Raw genomic sequence first — 14,719 nt, 5'->3', positions numbered from 1 at the left:
GCATTTTTGTCTTTCTTTCTGTCTACAATAGAACATAGAACGGTACTTTCAATAGATGGGGGAATGTGCATAGTGATCCTCAGTGAAATCTATATCTTGGAATAGTTACTCAGAAAAGCAAACATTTACACACAGTCATGAAAAGCATTAACATTCCTTAACTTTCAATTACAGGGAATCCTTTGGGGTAGGAAAAAAAAAAAGAAGTGGGTTCCTGGAAGTTTTTTTTTTTTTTACAATTTCCTTTTGATTGATTAAAACAAATATCACAGAAAATAAAAGGAACATAATATAATGTGAAAACTGGATTATAATATAAAAACATCATGAAGAGGAATAGGAAAGAAACTTTTTAAGGAAGCCCTTCTTTTCTTATTCATGTACTGTAGGTTTTGAAGCAAACACATTATGCCTTATTCCACTGACAAAAGAAATAATTGTTACTGTGATTGGAAGAAGGTGCCAAATTCTGGACCCTGGCACAGCCACACTGCAAGCGTCCACACCGGTGCTTTTGTCAGTGAAACTTATGTCGCTCAGAGAGGTGTTTTTTCACACCCCTGAGTGACATAATTTGTACTGACAAAAGTGCTAGTGTAGACATAGCCTGAGTCACAGACAGGAAACTGATCAGGCCAGAGCAGCTTGCAGAACCCCCAACTGACAGCTGTGATAAGCATCCCTCTTCTTCCCTGCCCCCTTGTCTCATAGATTACTCCTTCAGCTCCAGAAGTGAAGGATGACCCCATTATTACAATAAAAAAATAGTAGGAGTAGCCCCTCTCTCACAGCTGGGATGGCTTTCACCACCAAGTCTGGAAACACAAAGTGTGGGGGAAGTAGTGGCAATTTATTAGGTGAATCTCATAATTCACAAGTGTGATCCTATGAGATTTTTTTTCTCCCATAAGGCTTAATCCATAGCCCACTGAAGTCAGTAGAAAGACTGCTGTAGACTTCAATGAATTTTGGATCAGGGCCATAGACTGCAATGTGCTTAACACAGCAGTCCATCTATTTTAAATCATTGAACAGTTTTCAAGCACTTTCTGTCTTTAAAAATAAAAAGTTTGTGGCCAGACCTGAAGAACAATTTTATCCATACTTATTAACCTTTGCTAGTTGCATGACATTTACAGCAGTTTCCTTTTATCCCTGAGACTATGCAAGGTAAAACAAGATCTTCATTTACTTACATAAGCTTATTGCACACTGGGGGCAAAAAAGCAGCTTTGTTTTCTTCTATCCATTTTCTTACATTTACAAGCAGCTCCATGATTCACCAGTAATGAGACTTTTGAGGAAGCTACTGAGTTGGCAGAGAAGTATGCAGCATGCACTCTCGGTATGTTACTCCCACCACAAAGCTCTGGTGATTGGTTGATAAAATAGAGTTCTTCAGGCTTGGGTGACAAAGGGAACTACTTTGTTTGATCAGTCAAAGGTTATTTTGTAGAGCAAACTATAAGCTTAGCCAATAATCAACTCATGCATTTCAAAAACATCTAGATCTTTGCTTAGCTCGGTTTAAATATATAAATTGTGTGCGTGTGTGTGTTAGCAGGGCTAGAAAGAAGACAATCATTCAATTTTTATTCATTGTATTGTTGAAAGTACAGGTTAAATGTCAGTAAATAGCATTATCATAAAAACAATATACTAACTAGATGATTGTATTCTAAACAATCACACAGAAGAAAGGCAGAAGGAAGGCTACATAAAGATATATATATATTGTAACAAAGTTCCTCCTCTGCCTTGGTGGGTCCTGCACTTATTGGCAGATTTGCTCATCTCAGAGATTCATGGCAGCCCTCAGTTTGGCTACTTTCATAGCTCAAATCTGCTGTTCACTCAGTTAACCTCATCACATAGGCCAGCATAGGGAAAAGAACAATCCCCGCAGTCCCTGGTAATCCACCTAATGGGTCGGGGAACAGACCAGAGACCTTCCTCTTTGGTGGAACCCACAGTCCAGGTCAACTCCTCCTGTGTTAGATCAGGAGTTGGGAGGTTTGAGGGGAACCCAAGCCTGCCCTCTACTCGGAGTTCCAGCCCAGGGCCTTGTGGATTGCAGCTGTCTAAAATGTATCCTGTAACAGCTGCATGACAGCTACAATTCCCTAAGCTACTTCCCCACAGCCTTCTCCCAACACCTTCTTTATCCCCACCACAAGACCTTCCTGCTGGTGTCTGATAATGCTTGTACTTCTCAGTCCTACTCTCAGTTCCTAATACCTCTTGCTCCTTGCACATATACCTCACTGACTGAGATGAGGTCCTTTTTAAACCCAGGTGCCCTGATTAGCCAGCCTGTCCTAATTGAGTCTAGGAGCTTCTTAATTGGCTCCTGGTGTCCTAATTAGCCTGCCTGCCTTAACTGATTCCTGCAAGTTCCTGCTTGTTCTGGAACTACTCCTATTACCTTACCCAGGGAAAGGTTGTCTGAGGTTACTGTCTCTCCTGCTGCCCTCTGGCCTGGAGAGAGGAAGGAGGGAGAGGGCTGCTGTTTCTACTGCTGTTAGGCTCTCGCTGCTGCTACTCTAGCTGCTCCCTTGGCTGGGCCAGACACCCTCCTCTTTCTCTGCTATGTGCTAGCTTGCTGGCTGGCTGGTGAACCCTCTTCCCCCAACCCTCACTTGCTGCTCCTGCTGTAGCCCTGGAGGGGGGGCCTGGCCTGCTTCCCAGAGGAGGGGTGTGAGGGACCCCAACCCCATCTGTTGCTGCTACTGTGGATACCACCACCTCAGAGCGGTCCTTCCTGCTGACCATGGGACTGGTGCCTGGAGCTGCTGCTGTGTTTGCTGCCTAGGAGCTGCTGGAGCACCAGGGAGGAGAAGAAGAGGACCATCTACCAGTGGGGGAGCACGTAGAAATTCTATAGACCACCGTGGAGGGGGCCCTCAAGGACTAAATCACTTTTGAACTGTGCTCTTGTGGTGGGGGTCTAGACTGTGTTTGTGGGGACATGGGGTGTGCTTGCCCTCTGGTCTAGGGTTACCATATTTCAGCAAGCAAAAAAGAGGATGGTAGGATCCCCGCCCTAGCCCTGCCCCTGCCACTTCCTGCCCCCCTCAGAACCCCCAACCCTCCCCCCGTTCCTTGTCCCCTGACTGCCCCCTCCTGAGACCCTCCCCCCATCCTAACTGGCCCCCTAGGATCCTACCCCCTACCTGTACCCTGATTGCCCCAACCCTTATCCACACCCCCACCCCCAGACAGACCCCTGGGACTCCCATGCCCCATCCAACCACTCCCCACCCCCTGACAGCCCCCCCAAAACTCCCGACCCATCTAAACCCCTCTTCTCCCTGTCCCCTGACTGCTCCGATCCCTCTCCCCACTCCTGCCCCCTGACAGCCCCCCCCAGAACTCCCAACCCCCCCTTGCTCCTTGTCCCCTGACTGCCCCCTCCTGGGACCTCTGCTCCTAACTGCCCCCCAGAACCCCACCCCCTACCTAAGCCTCCCTGTTCCTTGTCCCCTGACTGCCCCCTCCTAAGACCCCCCCCAAGACCCTACCCCCTACCTGTACCCTGACTGCCCAAAACCTCTGCCCCCCCCAAAAGCCCCCCGTCTCTTGACTGCCCCCTCCAAAATCTCCCTGCCCCTTCTCCTACCCCCTGGCCCCCTTACCCTGTCGCTCAGAACATGGTGTTGGGCTCTGTGCGGAGCCGGACACGTGGCTGCGCTCCCCAGCGCAACACACAACCCGGTCCCACCCCACCCAGTGCTGCCGGAGCGGGGCGCTGGGCTGCAGGGGAGGAGGAGCTGCCGAGGCCTGATGCAAATGGCCCGGCAGGCCAGCCGGCTCAGAATGCGGGGGGGGGGGGGGGAAGGGAGGAGGAGCTCTACAGCTGCTCCAGAGTCCAGCCCGGCAAGCTGCGGGGGAAGAGCCCCATGCGAGTGGCTGAATTTCCTGCAGCCCTCCCAGCCGCGCCTCGCTCTGCATGGGGGGGGGGGGGGGCGGGAAATCCCGGACATTTTTAGTGATTTACAAATTCCCCCCTGGACGCTATTTTTAACACAAAAAGCAGGACATGTTCGGGTAAATCTGGACGAATGGTAACCCTACTCTGGTCCATCTGTGTCCTTCCCCCTTCAATCCCCATCACCGTCATCGCTGCCCCCTCCACAACCCCCACTGGCTGCTCCCCTGGCTTGCCTCGCCCTTTCACCACCTTTTGGGCCAAAAGCAGCAGCCAGTCCATATTGACTCTTTGTACAAGCATACATAGGCGCATGTACCCCACCCCCCTTTGACTGCCCCCTCCTCCCCAGCTTTGCCCCTTGCTACCTGCCCCATTTGCCCCTTACAGCCTTTTGTCCCTCCCTTTGCCCCAGCCCCCCTAGCTAGCTTCAGTTTGTTTGTCTGCCTTGCCTGTTTCCCTCTATAGCTTTTGTTTGTTTGCCCCACCCCAGCCCTGAAGCTAGCCCCTTGGTTCCTCTGCCCCACTCCTAGCCTGGTTGTTCCCCTCCCCCTGCGGCCCCCCTTGCCCTGATTAGCACCTCCCCTCATACACCCATGTCCCCTTCTGTGTGCTTGTGCCCATCCCATTTGGTCCCTGTTTCACTGCACCCCCCTCCCCCCATGCTGTTTCATCCCCCATTCCCCTAGTGAAACTAGAGGAGCTGGAATTCCATCCTGAGTTGCCCCCCCACACACACCCCAATTACCCCCCCCCCCGATTCAGCCCTCACCATCCGACCCCTCCTCCCCTGCCTGCAGCCTAGCGGGGAGGAGTGGTTGCCCCCATTCCCCTCCTCCCTCTGGTGTTTGTCCTCCCCCCGCTCTCATTATGGCAGGGGATGAGGCGGATGGGACCCCTCAGGCAGACCTCTCCACCCCTCCTCCGCCTGCCCCCCATCAACCCCTCCGGCTTCCACCTCAACCGCTGCTACCAAACCACCTGCTACCGCCCCCACTGGGGCGCTGACAACAGCAGGCACCAGGGTGACCTCCGCTGCTGCGACGTCCCTTGCCCCCTCTAAGGGTACATCTACACTACAGGGGGGAGTCGATTTAAGATACGCAAATTCAGCTATGTGAATAGCGTAGCTGAATTCGGCGTATCGCAACCTACTTACCCCGTTGTGAGGACGGCGGCAAAATCGACTTCTGCCGCTTTCTGTCGGCGGCGCTTACTACCACCTCCGCTGGTGGAGTAAGAGCGCCGATTCGGGGATCGATTGTTGCGTCCCAACGGGACGCAATAAATCGATCCCCGAGAGGTCGATTTCTACTCGCCGATTCAGGCAGGTAGTATAGACCTAGCCTGACTCTGGGGGAGCCCCCCCCCCCCCCCAGCCGGCAGGAAGGGCCAGGGCAAAAAGAAGGGTAAGAGCCCTGCCAAAAAGACCGGGCCCTCTATGGCAAGGGCTGCCCCACCACCAACCGCAGCATCCCTCCCCGCTGCTCCCTCCACTAGCTCTACAGGTGCCCTCCCGCCTGCCGCTACATCATCTCTTCCGACCATCGCCTCCACTACCATCTATAGTGTCCGGGGTCCCTTCCCCACCTTCACCAGGAAGCATGGTGTCCGTTGCCTCCTGGTGCCCGCCTCGCCCCACGTAGAAACCTATGTGCGGGTGTTGGAGAGGGTGGTGGGGCCCATGGCCATCATAGCGGCCTCCAAAATGTATGGAAAGGTCGTCTTCTTCCTAGTGTCGGAGGCCACTGCCCAGAAGGCGGTGGAGAAGGCCCTGCTGGTGGTGGTGGGGGTTTGTCCCCCAGGAGCCGCTAGAGGACCTGGGTGTCCTGATAGTTCTGACCTCTGTCCCTCCCTTCCTTCCTTCCCAATGCCGCCCTGTCCCTCCCTCCCTCCCTTCCTAGTGCCCACCCTCTCTACCCTGGGGAAACCCATCTCCGTTGTTAGCCCTCTCCCGCTGGGCTGCAAAGACCCCGCCCTCCGTCATGCCGTCTCATTACCCCGGCAGGTGCAGCTTCAACTGCCGCCGGCGGCATGTGATGGAGAGGTGCTCACAGGGTCCTTCCTGGTCCTTACCGGGGGCCTGCTACCGGGTGCATTATTCCACGGGGGAGGCCCGGTGCTACCTCTGCCGGGCGATGGGGCACGTCCGGAGGGACTGCCCCTTGGCCCAGAACAGGGAGGTACATCCAGGACCCCCCAACCCTGGCAGGGCACCAGTGCTGCTGGTTGCCCGGCACCCAGAGCTGCCTCTCCTCCTCGAGCCCAAGGGGTACCTTCCCCCAGTGCGCCCAGATGAGCGGGAGAGCCCCGCCTCTGCTGCTTGCAATCTGGCAGTGCCTGTGGAGGTGGGTGGGTGGGGGTACCGCCGGGTGTGGGAGGGGGCCCGTCCCAGGGGGAATCTTCCCTCCCTCATGCCACCCCACCGCTCTCCTTGAGCCATTGCCCCTGCCCCCAACCCGACCCCTGCTAACTAGCCCCCAGATGACACCATGCAAGGTTGGGCCCTATTGCACGGGAAGTGGGGCAAGCAGAAGGCTCAAGTTTCGCTCCTTCCATCCGATGCGAAGGCCATCCAGAAGACCAGGAAGGGGGGCAACAAGGCCGAGCCTTCCACCTTGCCCATGGGTGTATTCCATCCACCGGTGCTGGCTGGGGAGGACATGGCAGCACTGGAGAGAAGCGCCGCCCCTCCACTGGAGTGCCTTCCTGCGGAGGCTACCGATGGAGCCTCTCCTGCCCCCTTACCATCTGACATCCCTGTGAGCCCCAAGGTGAGCATCGCTTTTGGCCCTGGCGAGGAGAACCTCGGGGTGAGGGAAGGTGATCTCCCTTCCATCTACGAGGAGATCGAGGCCCTAGGTCTGACCCCAGTCACCCAGGGGGAGGATGACCCTCTGCCAGCTGGCCTCGATCTAGGCGACCTTACCCTGACTCCCCTTTCCCTGTGCTCCATCCCCCAGTGCTTCCGCTCCCACCTCCAAGGAGCCCCTGGACTCTCCCACCAACCCTGCCACAGATGGCACCCCACCAGAAGCCATAGAGCCTCTTGAGGCGACGGTCAGTGCCATGCGGCCGGGACCCGAGTCACCAGGGGAATCCCTTGTAGCTGCGGGGCAGCCGACCCCCTTCCTGGGTGGGGGGGCCCATCGCTGATTCTCCACCTACGGATGCCATGGCCACAGCACCTGCCTTCGAACACGAGCCCAGCATCACTGAGGGGTCCCCCTCCCACCCAAAAGACCCCTGAGCCCAACCGTGGGGTGACACCCCCCAGTGGCCTGGCTGCTGGGGCCCCCAGTCCCACTATCGCCCCTTTCCCTGCCCCTATTCCTGACCCCGGCCCTGTGCCTGCTCTTGATCTTTGTCCTGCCCTGATGCCAACCCCATCCTTCTCCTCTCCACCTCCCGTGATGCCATTGCCACCCCTGGGGCTGACTCCTTAAGTTTCTCAGAGGATGACCCCCCAGGGACCGGCCTTTGTATAACCCCGTTCCCACCAGGAGCTGCTCTCTTCCCTTCCCTATTAAGCTGGGATTTAAGAGGCGGGCCTCGTGGTGCCAGCCCATCAGGCGCCGCGTTGGGGGTCAGCCCCTTGCCTGCCTGTCTTAGTGGGCCACGAGGCTGTGTCAGGGGCCCCTCCAGAGGATAGTCGGTGGCCAGTGACCCCAACCCCCCCATACGCTGCGAGAAGAACTGCGGGAGTTCCTTGAAGATGTCCGTGGCTCCCGTAACAAGGTGCAGCTCGCTCTCCAGCAATTGGGGGGGGGGGGGGGGGGGGAGGAGACTTTCAACAAATCCTCCAGGCCGCGAGGGCCCTCATGGGGGAGGGTAAGAGGACCGGGAAGCAGGCCGCTGCGGCCTACCAGCGGGTCTGCCTCTTCCGTGACTCCTTACTCACCTACGGGGTAGGTCACGGTTTGTTGCGTGGCCCGACAGGGCCATGAGCATCCCTGCTGGTGAGGATCCCCCCCCAGCCCTCCTCATGGCACCTATCACCTTCGCAACATTGAACGCCCAGGGCTGTAGGATGGGTCTCCGCAGGAACCAGATACTCTCCTTCCTTCAGAAGGGGGGGTACTCTATGGTTTTCCTGCAGGAGACCCATACGGATCCAGCCGCCAAAGACAGCTGGCGGCTGGAATGGGGGGACAGGGTCTACTTTAGCCATCTCACAGCTTATACGGCTGGAGTGGCAACCCTGTTCTCCCCCGACCTATGGCCCAAGGTGCTGGGGGTCACCGAGGCTGTGCTGGGCCGCCTGCTACACCTCCGGGTCCGTGTGGAGGGGCTCATGGTCAACCTTGTTAACGTCTATGTCCCGACATCGGGCCCAGAGTGGCTGCGTTTCTATCAGCAGGCGTCCGCCTTCCTCAGCACCTTTGGATCCTCGTGAGTACCTAGTCCTGGGTGGGGACTTTAACGCCACCCTCGAGGAGCGGGACTGCTTGGGGCCGAGCAGAGACCGGCCGCCACGGATGTCCTCCAGAAGATAGTCGACCATCACTCCCTGGTGGACATCTGACATGACCACCACCTGGACGACGTTTCAACTTTCGCTTTTGTCCGGTTGGCGGCCCATTGGTTGCGCCACTCCCGGTTGGACAGCATCTACTTATCGCATTTCCACCTTTCACAGGCCCACTCCTCCAGCTTCTGGTCAGCCCCATTCTCTGATCATCATTTGGCCGCCATGACAGACTCTCTTAGCGCGGAGAGGCTGGGGCCAACCTATTGGCATTTTAACAACAGCTTGTTGGAGGATGTGGGCATTGTGACATCCTTCCGGGAGTTCTGGCTGGCCGGGCGAGGGCAGCAGTGTGCCTTTCCCTCAGCGCAGCGGTGGTGGGACCTGGGGAAGGTGCGCACCCAGTTCTTTTGCCGCGACTACACCTGGGGCAGCAGCCGATGGAGGGATGCGGCAATAGAGCAATTGAAACGGGGGGGTCTTAGAGCTGGAGAGGTGTATGGCCACCAGCCCCGAGGATCCATCCCTCTGCGGAGTGTGCCGGGAGAAGCGGGAGGAGCTCTGGGCTCTCGAGGACCATCGGGCCCGGGGCGCCTTTGTTCAATCCCGCATCCGCCTCCTTCAGGAGATGGATTAAGGCTTCCGCTTCTTCTACACCCTGGAGAAAGAGGGGGGCCAAGAAGCACTTCACTTGCTTCCTGGCGGAGGATGGCACCCCCCTCACGGATCCGGCGGAGATGTGCGGGAGGGCCAGGGCCTTCTACGCAGGCCTTTTCTCCCCAGATGCGACTGATCCTAACACTTGCAAAATGCTCTGGGGCAGACTCCCAACAGTAAGCGCGAGCAACCGAGACCGGCTAGAGCTGCCTCTCACTCTGACTGAGCTCTTGGAAGCCCTCCGCCGCATGCCCACCAATAAATCTCTGGACATGGACGGGCTGATCGTGGAGTTCTATCGCGTGTTCTGGGATGTCCTCGGCCCAGAACTACTCACCGTCTGGGCCGAGTCCTTGCTTGCCTTATTGCCGAAGAAGGGGGACCTCCGTGACTTACGGAATTGGCATCCCGTCTCACTCCTCAGGACGGACTACAAAGTCGTAGTGAAGGCCATTTCGTTGCGGCTAGGTTCCGTGCTGGTGGACGTGGTCCACCTAGACCTACACCATCCCAGGCCACACCACATTTGATAACTTGTATCTGGTCTAGAACCTCCTGGAGCTTGGGTCTAGGGATGGTCTGCCATTCACCCTCCTGTCCCTGGATCAGGAGAAGGCGTTCGACAGGATGGGCCACCGGTATCTCCTGAGCACTCTGCGAACGTTTGGCTTCGGACCCCAGTTTGTGGGCTTTCTCCAGGTGCTGTACGCCTCTGCGGAGTGTCTGGTCAGGCTCAACTGGACCCTGCCCGAGCCAGTCAGTTTCGGGCGAGGAGTACAGCGGGGGTGCCCCTTCTCGGGCCAGCTGTACACTCTGGCGATCGAGCCCTTCCTCTGTCTCCTCCATTGGAGGCTGACGGGGTTGGTACTGTGAGAGCTGGAGCTGCAGTTGGTTCTGTTGGCATACACCGCCGACGTGCTCCTGGTGGTCCAGGACCCGGGCGAATTGGCGTGGGTAGAGGCTTGCCAGGCCGTCTACTCGGCAGCCTCCTCCGCCTGGGTCAAGAGCTCTGGCCTGGTGGTCAGGGACTGGTGGCAGGTGAGCTCCCTTCCACCTGCGCTTCAGGCCACCCGGTGGAGGGCGGATCCGCTGCTCTATATTGGCGTTTACCTTTCTGCCATGCATCCGTCTCTGCCGGAGAACTGGTACGGTTTAGAGGGCAGGGTGACTGAGCAGCTCTGGAAGTGGACAGGACTACTCCAATGCCTCTCCCTCTACTTGCACTTGTGACAAGTTATAAGAACTAAATGTCATGAAGTGCAAGTAGAGAATTTAGGTTAGATGTCAACAGGTTAGTATTGTAAGAAATCCACAGCTCCCTGGGAACTACACAGTTGTTACTATGTCAACTCAAAATGTTAGGAACCTCCTGCTACCAAAGCACAGAGCTGAAGGAGAATCTCCATTAACTGTTCTACAGTATCAGGGCCCTGTACTGTTATCAGTCCTGAATCCACACAGGAGAAGACATTGCTACATATTGCAGTATTGCCTTTGAAACCTAAAACATCAGGAATGGGGATGTACATTTTTGAACTCTCAGATGGTGCATGACTAAGTAAAATGGGGGTAATTTTTTCTTGGAGTCAAATTTTCAGAATGTGATATCTATTGCTGAATTATCCAAAGTCAGTAATACAGGTATTTGTCTTGGGCACTATCATTAGCTTGTGTATTTACTAGAATTTATATACACCTCTACCCCAATATATAATGTGATCCGATATAACACAAATTCGGACATAAGGCGGTAAAACAGTGCTCCGGGGGGGGGGGGGGCTGCGCACTCTGGCAGATCAAAGCAAGTTCAATATAATACGTTTTCACCTATAAACGGTAAGATTTTTTTTTTTTGCTCCCAAGGACAGGGTTATATGGGGTAGAGGTGTATATGAATAGGCAGATTCTGATTGGGGTATATCAGTGTAAATCTGGAGTAACTCAATTGAATCCTCCCTACAAATTCCATTTGTGCATGTAAACAGAGTTCATACTGAGTACAAGGGTTTTTTGTGTGTATGAGCGCTATCATTTGTGCACACAAGTATCAGTGTGTTAAACTGTGTGTCCGTAGAATTTCATGTGCACAAATGGAGGCTGGGCTGAGGCCTTTGAAAATATAACCCTTAAAGGAGAACTGTGAAAAGTGGGAGCAGTCATACTTGCAAAACATCCTCTCTTGAAGCAGGAATGTCCTTCCCTAGATGGGCAGACCTAGTGGACTTCACTATGTTATGTGTACATTAGAGTTCTTTTTACAAAAAATTCCCACAGTTGCTAATGCTGATGCAAGCTCCACCAGTGGCAGCAATACATGGGTCCTTAGCATTTTAGCCTCCATGTAGACTCACTTCTGAATTTACCATCTTCTGTTTATGATTCTACATAAATTTGATGGCAGAATGTGGGGCCGTGACTGGACTATCATGAAATTCTTATGGGGGAGTGCAATCTGTTATCAGCTTGTTGGGCAAACAAGAAGTGACAAACTGGTTGTGAATTATTAGGCATTGCTGTGGTCTCTTTAGTAAGTACAGATCTGTTTGTCATTCTCTGAACACCTGGGGTAGTTTCTGTTCTGTTTTCACTCTCAGTTCCTGGGGGATTTCCCATTGACTCTTATAAAGAAACAAACATATAGATGTTTTTTACCAATTTAAAAAAAATATTTTTGCATTGATGACAAAAATAACAGTACAAAATTTACAAGGACTTGTTACTTGTCATAGCTTAGTCTTCCTAATATTTTATATAATATGTATATGAATTAAGGGGGTGGCAACATGGTTTCTGCTTAAAGCTGAATTTTACATCCTCACTAAAGTGCACATATGTGGCCAGATTCAATTGAAAATTGATATGTTAAAGAGTAAAGTGCAAATCTGAGGTAATTTGATCCAGGTGTTCCTTAGGGCTTGTCTACACAGGAAAGCTATACTGACTTTAAACCAATACAGTTACACCAGAATAACTCCCTGTGTGGACACTCTTATTCCACTATAAGGCTGGGTCTACACTACCCGCCTGAATCGGCGGGTAGAAATCGACCTCTCGGGGATTGATTTATCGCGTCCGGTCGGGACGCAACAATCGATCCCCAAATTGACGCTCTTACTCCACCAGCGGAGATGGGAGTAAGCGCCGTCGACGGGAAGCCGCAGAGGTCAATTTTGCCGCCGTTCTCACAGTGGGGTAAGTCGGCTGCGATACGTCGAATTCAGCTACGCTATTCACGTAGCTGAATTTGCGTATCTTAAATCGACACCCTCCCCCCCCCCCGTAATGTAGATGTAGCCTAAGAGTGTCTTTTTCCAGTTTAGCTTATGTTCTTTAAGTGGTTTAGTCTATACTGAAACAAAAAAAAAAAAAGGCCATCCAAAATAAAGAGTGTCCGCACAAGGAGTTATACTGGTACACTATCCGTTTAATTATACTGGTATAGCTGGTAAAACTTTCACTTTTTTTTTTTTTTTTAAGTTGACCAATTTTTCACATGAAACGTCTGTCGCTGGAATGCCCCTAGAGAGGTGTCGTGCATGGGACCAAAAAAGAAGGTTGAGCATTTGAAACAGTAAAACTTATTAGATCTTGCAGTACTATGTTCTGCTGCAAACTGCTGGCATGTTGTACGACGAGAAAGAGACAGATCTTCCATTCAACTACACTTTAACTCAGGGAAAGTGCACTGGGCTAGGAAATAGGACAGCATTTTTACAGTAATCTCTTCTGTGATAATGTTTTTTGTGTACTTTGTAACCTTATTATTGGCCAAAATCTAATCCCTCTCCTTTAGGGCAGGCAACTATCATTCCTTCTACTTTCAGGTAAGAAAACTGAGAGGTTGCACAAGGTCACTTTCAACACAGCTGGAATCAGAACCTAGGTGTCTAATGTGACAGAGCCAAATCTCTTCCAATTAGCCACATATCTTTTCAAAATAAATAGCCTAGATCGATGTGTGATGGGTTAGATCACAGAAACCCCCTTGGGAGCTGCCAACTGATGTGCCAAGACTACTTCTGCCCCTGCTTTCCTGCCCTGTCAGCTTAGGATTTCAGTGACCTGCCTGGTTTGAGCCAGACTCGCTAGCCTGCTGCAAACCCAGACCTAGGTCTGAATCACGTCCCCTAACAGCTGTAGGATTGACTGAAAGCAGCTTACAGAAGTGTTCTTATCTAACGCTCAAATGTCCAACTCCCAGTGGGGTCTAAACGCCCATAAATCCATTTTACCCTGTATAATGCTTATACAGGGTAAACTCATAAATTGTTCTCCCTCTATAATGCCGATAGAGAGAGATGCACAGCTGTTTGCCCCCTCACCCAGGTATTAATACATACTCTGGGTTAATTAATAAGTAAAAAGTGATTTTATTAAATACGGAAAGTAAGATTTAAGTGATTCCAAGTAATAACAGACAGAACAAAGTAAATTACCAAGTAAAATGAAATAAAACCCACAAATCTAAGTCTAATACAGTAATACAACTGAGTACAGATAAAAACCTCACCAGTAAGCTTCCTTTTACAGACTAGTCTCCTTCTAGTCTGGGTCCAGCAATCACTCACATGCCCTGTGGTTATTGTCCTTTGTTCCAGTTTCTTTCAGATAACCGCACCACCCCTAAGGATATCTCTTTAGCCAGCTGAAGACAAAATGGAGGGGTCTCCCATGGATTTAAATAGACTTTTTCTTATGTGTGGAGACTCTCTCCTATGCAAAGTCCAGCTCCAAGAGGGAGTTTTGGAGTCACATGGGCAAGCCACATGTCCATGCATGATTCAGAACTACAGGCAGCAGCCATTAAATTAAATGCTACCTTGAACGTCCTCAAGTAGACTTCTTATGTGGATTGGAGCATTCCAAGATCCATTGTTCCTTAAGTGCTTCTTGAGTGGGCACTTAACTTCGCAAATTCCTTTCTAAAGAAGCTGACCAAATGCCTTACAAAGCTTACTTAGAAATCAAGCAAGTATACAGCCAATGTTCATAACTTCAAGTACAAAAATAATATGTGTACAAACAGGATGAACAGATTCATTAGACCATAACCTTTACAGAGATATGTTACATGGCACAGGTAGCATAAAACATATTCCAGTTACATCATATTCCCATAAAGCATTATGGGATATATTGTCACACTATGATTTTGGCTATGCTACCTGTAGCTATTGTTCTAATCACACTAGTCCACATTTCTTTCACTGAGCCAGGATACCCTAGCTACAAGAGAATATACCCATCTTTTTGTGAGAGCTATCAGAAGCCTCAACAACCTTACTCATTCAAATGTTTATAGAAAAAAGAGGACATTTACTTACCAAAATCTTCATTGACAAGGACTCAGTTAAGGTCTCCTCACATATTCCTGAAATGAATGTTCGCATTATAAGAAAAAACAAATCACAAACTTAGGAAAACCAGGAAATGCAGTTAAGGTGCTGCTTTACACACCTATTAACGGGCTCTAGGCACCAGCAAACCAAGCATGTACTAGGGGTGGCACAATTCCAGGGGCGGCACTCGGAGAGGGTTTTTTTTTTTGCTTTGGCATTGCTTGGAGCATCAAAAAACCTAGAGCCGGCCCTGCCTATTAAGAACTGGGAACATCACAGTACCTAACACTTCCTGACAAGAAGTGCCATTTTTCCTGTGTCCAACAT

General features: G+C 51.9%; 1 protein-coding gene across 3 annotated transcripts in view; it reads right to left on the bottom strand.

The window, feature by feature from the left end:
* The window catches only part of HAAO (3-hydroxyanthranilate 3,4-dioxygenase), an 84,816-nt gene extending 70,335 nt beyond the window's left edge, over positions 1-14,481 (bottom strand). The window contains exon 1 of one of the 3 annotated variants that reach the window (XM_054022545.1): positions 14,378-14,481. Coding sequence is in view for 2 of the 3 variants with exons in the window: in XM_054022543.1 (XP_053878518.1) it covers positions 1,197-1,276 (80 nt within the window). In the remaining variant the exon portion in view is untranslated. Of the gene's footprint in view, positions 1-1,196; positions 1,355-14,377 lie in introns of those variants that run through there. The other 2 variants (XM_054022543.1, XM_054022544.1) reach the window with 2 other exon arrangements.
* Positions 14,482-14,719: the final 238 nt, after the last annotated feature.

The sequence above is a fragment of the Malaclemys terrapin genome, chromosome 3, assembly GCF_027887155.1.
Source record: "Malaclemys terrapin pileata isolate rMalTer1 chromosome 3, rMalTer1.hap1, whole genome shotgun sequence".
Lineage (NCBI taxonomy): Eukaryota > Metazoa > Chordata > Testudines > Emydidae > Malaclemys > Malaclemys terrapin.
The sequence above is the reverse complement of the archived record's forward strand: the minus strand, read 5'-3'. Positions and strand labels throughout refer to the sequence as shown.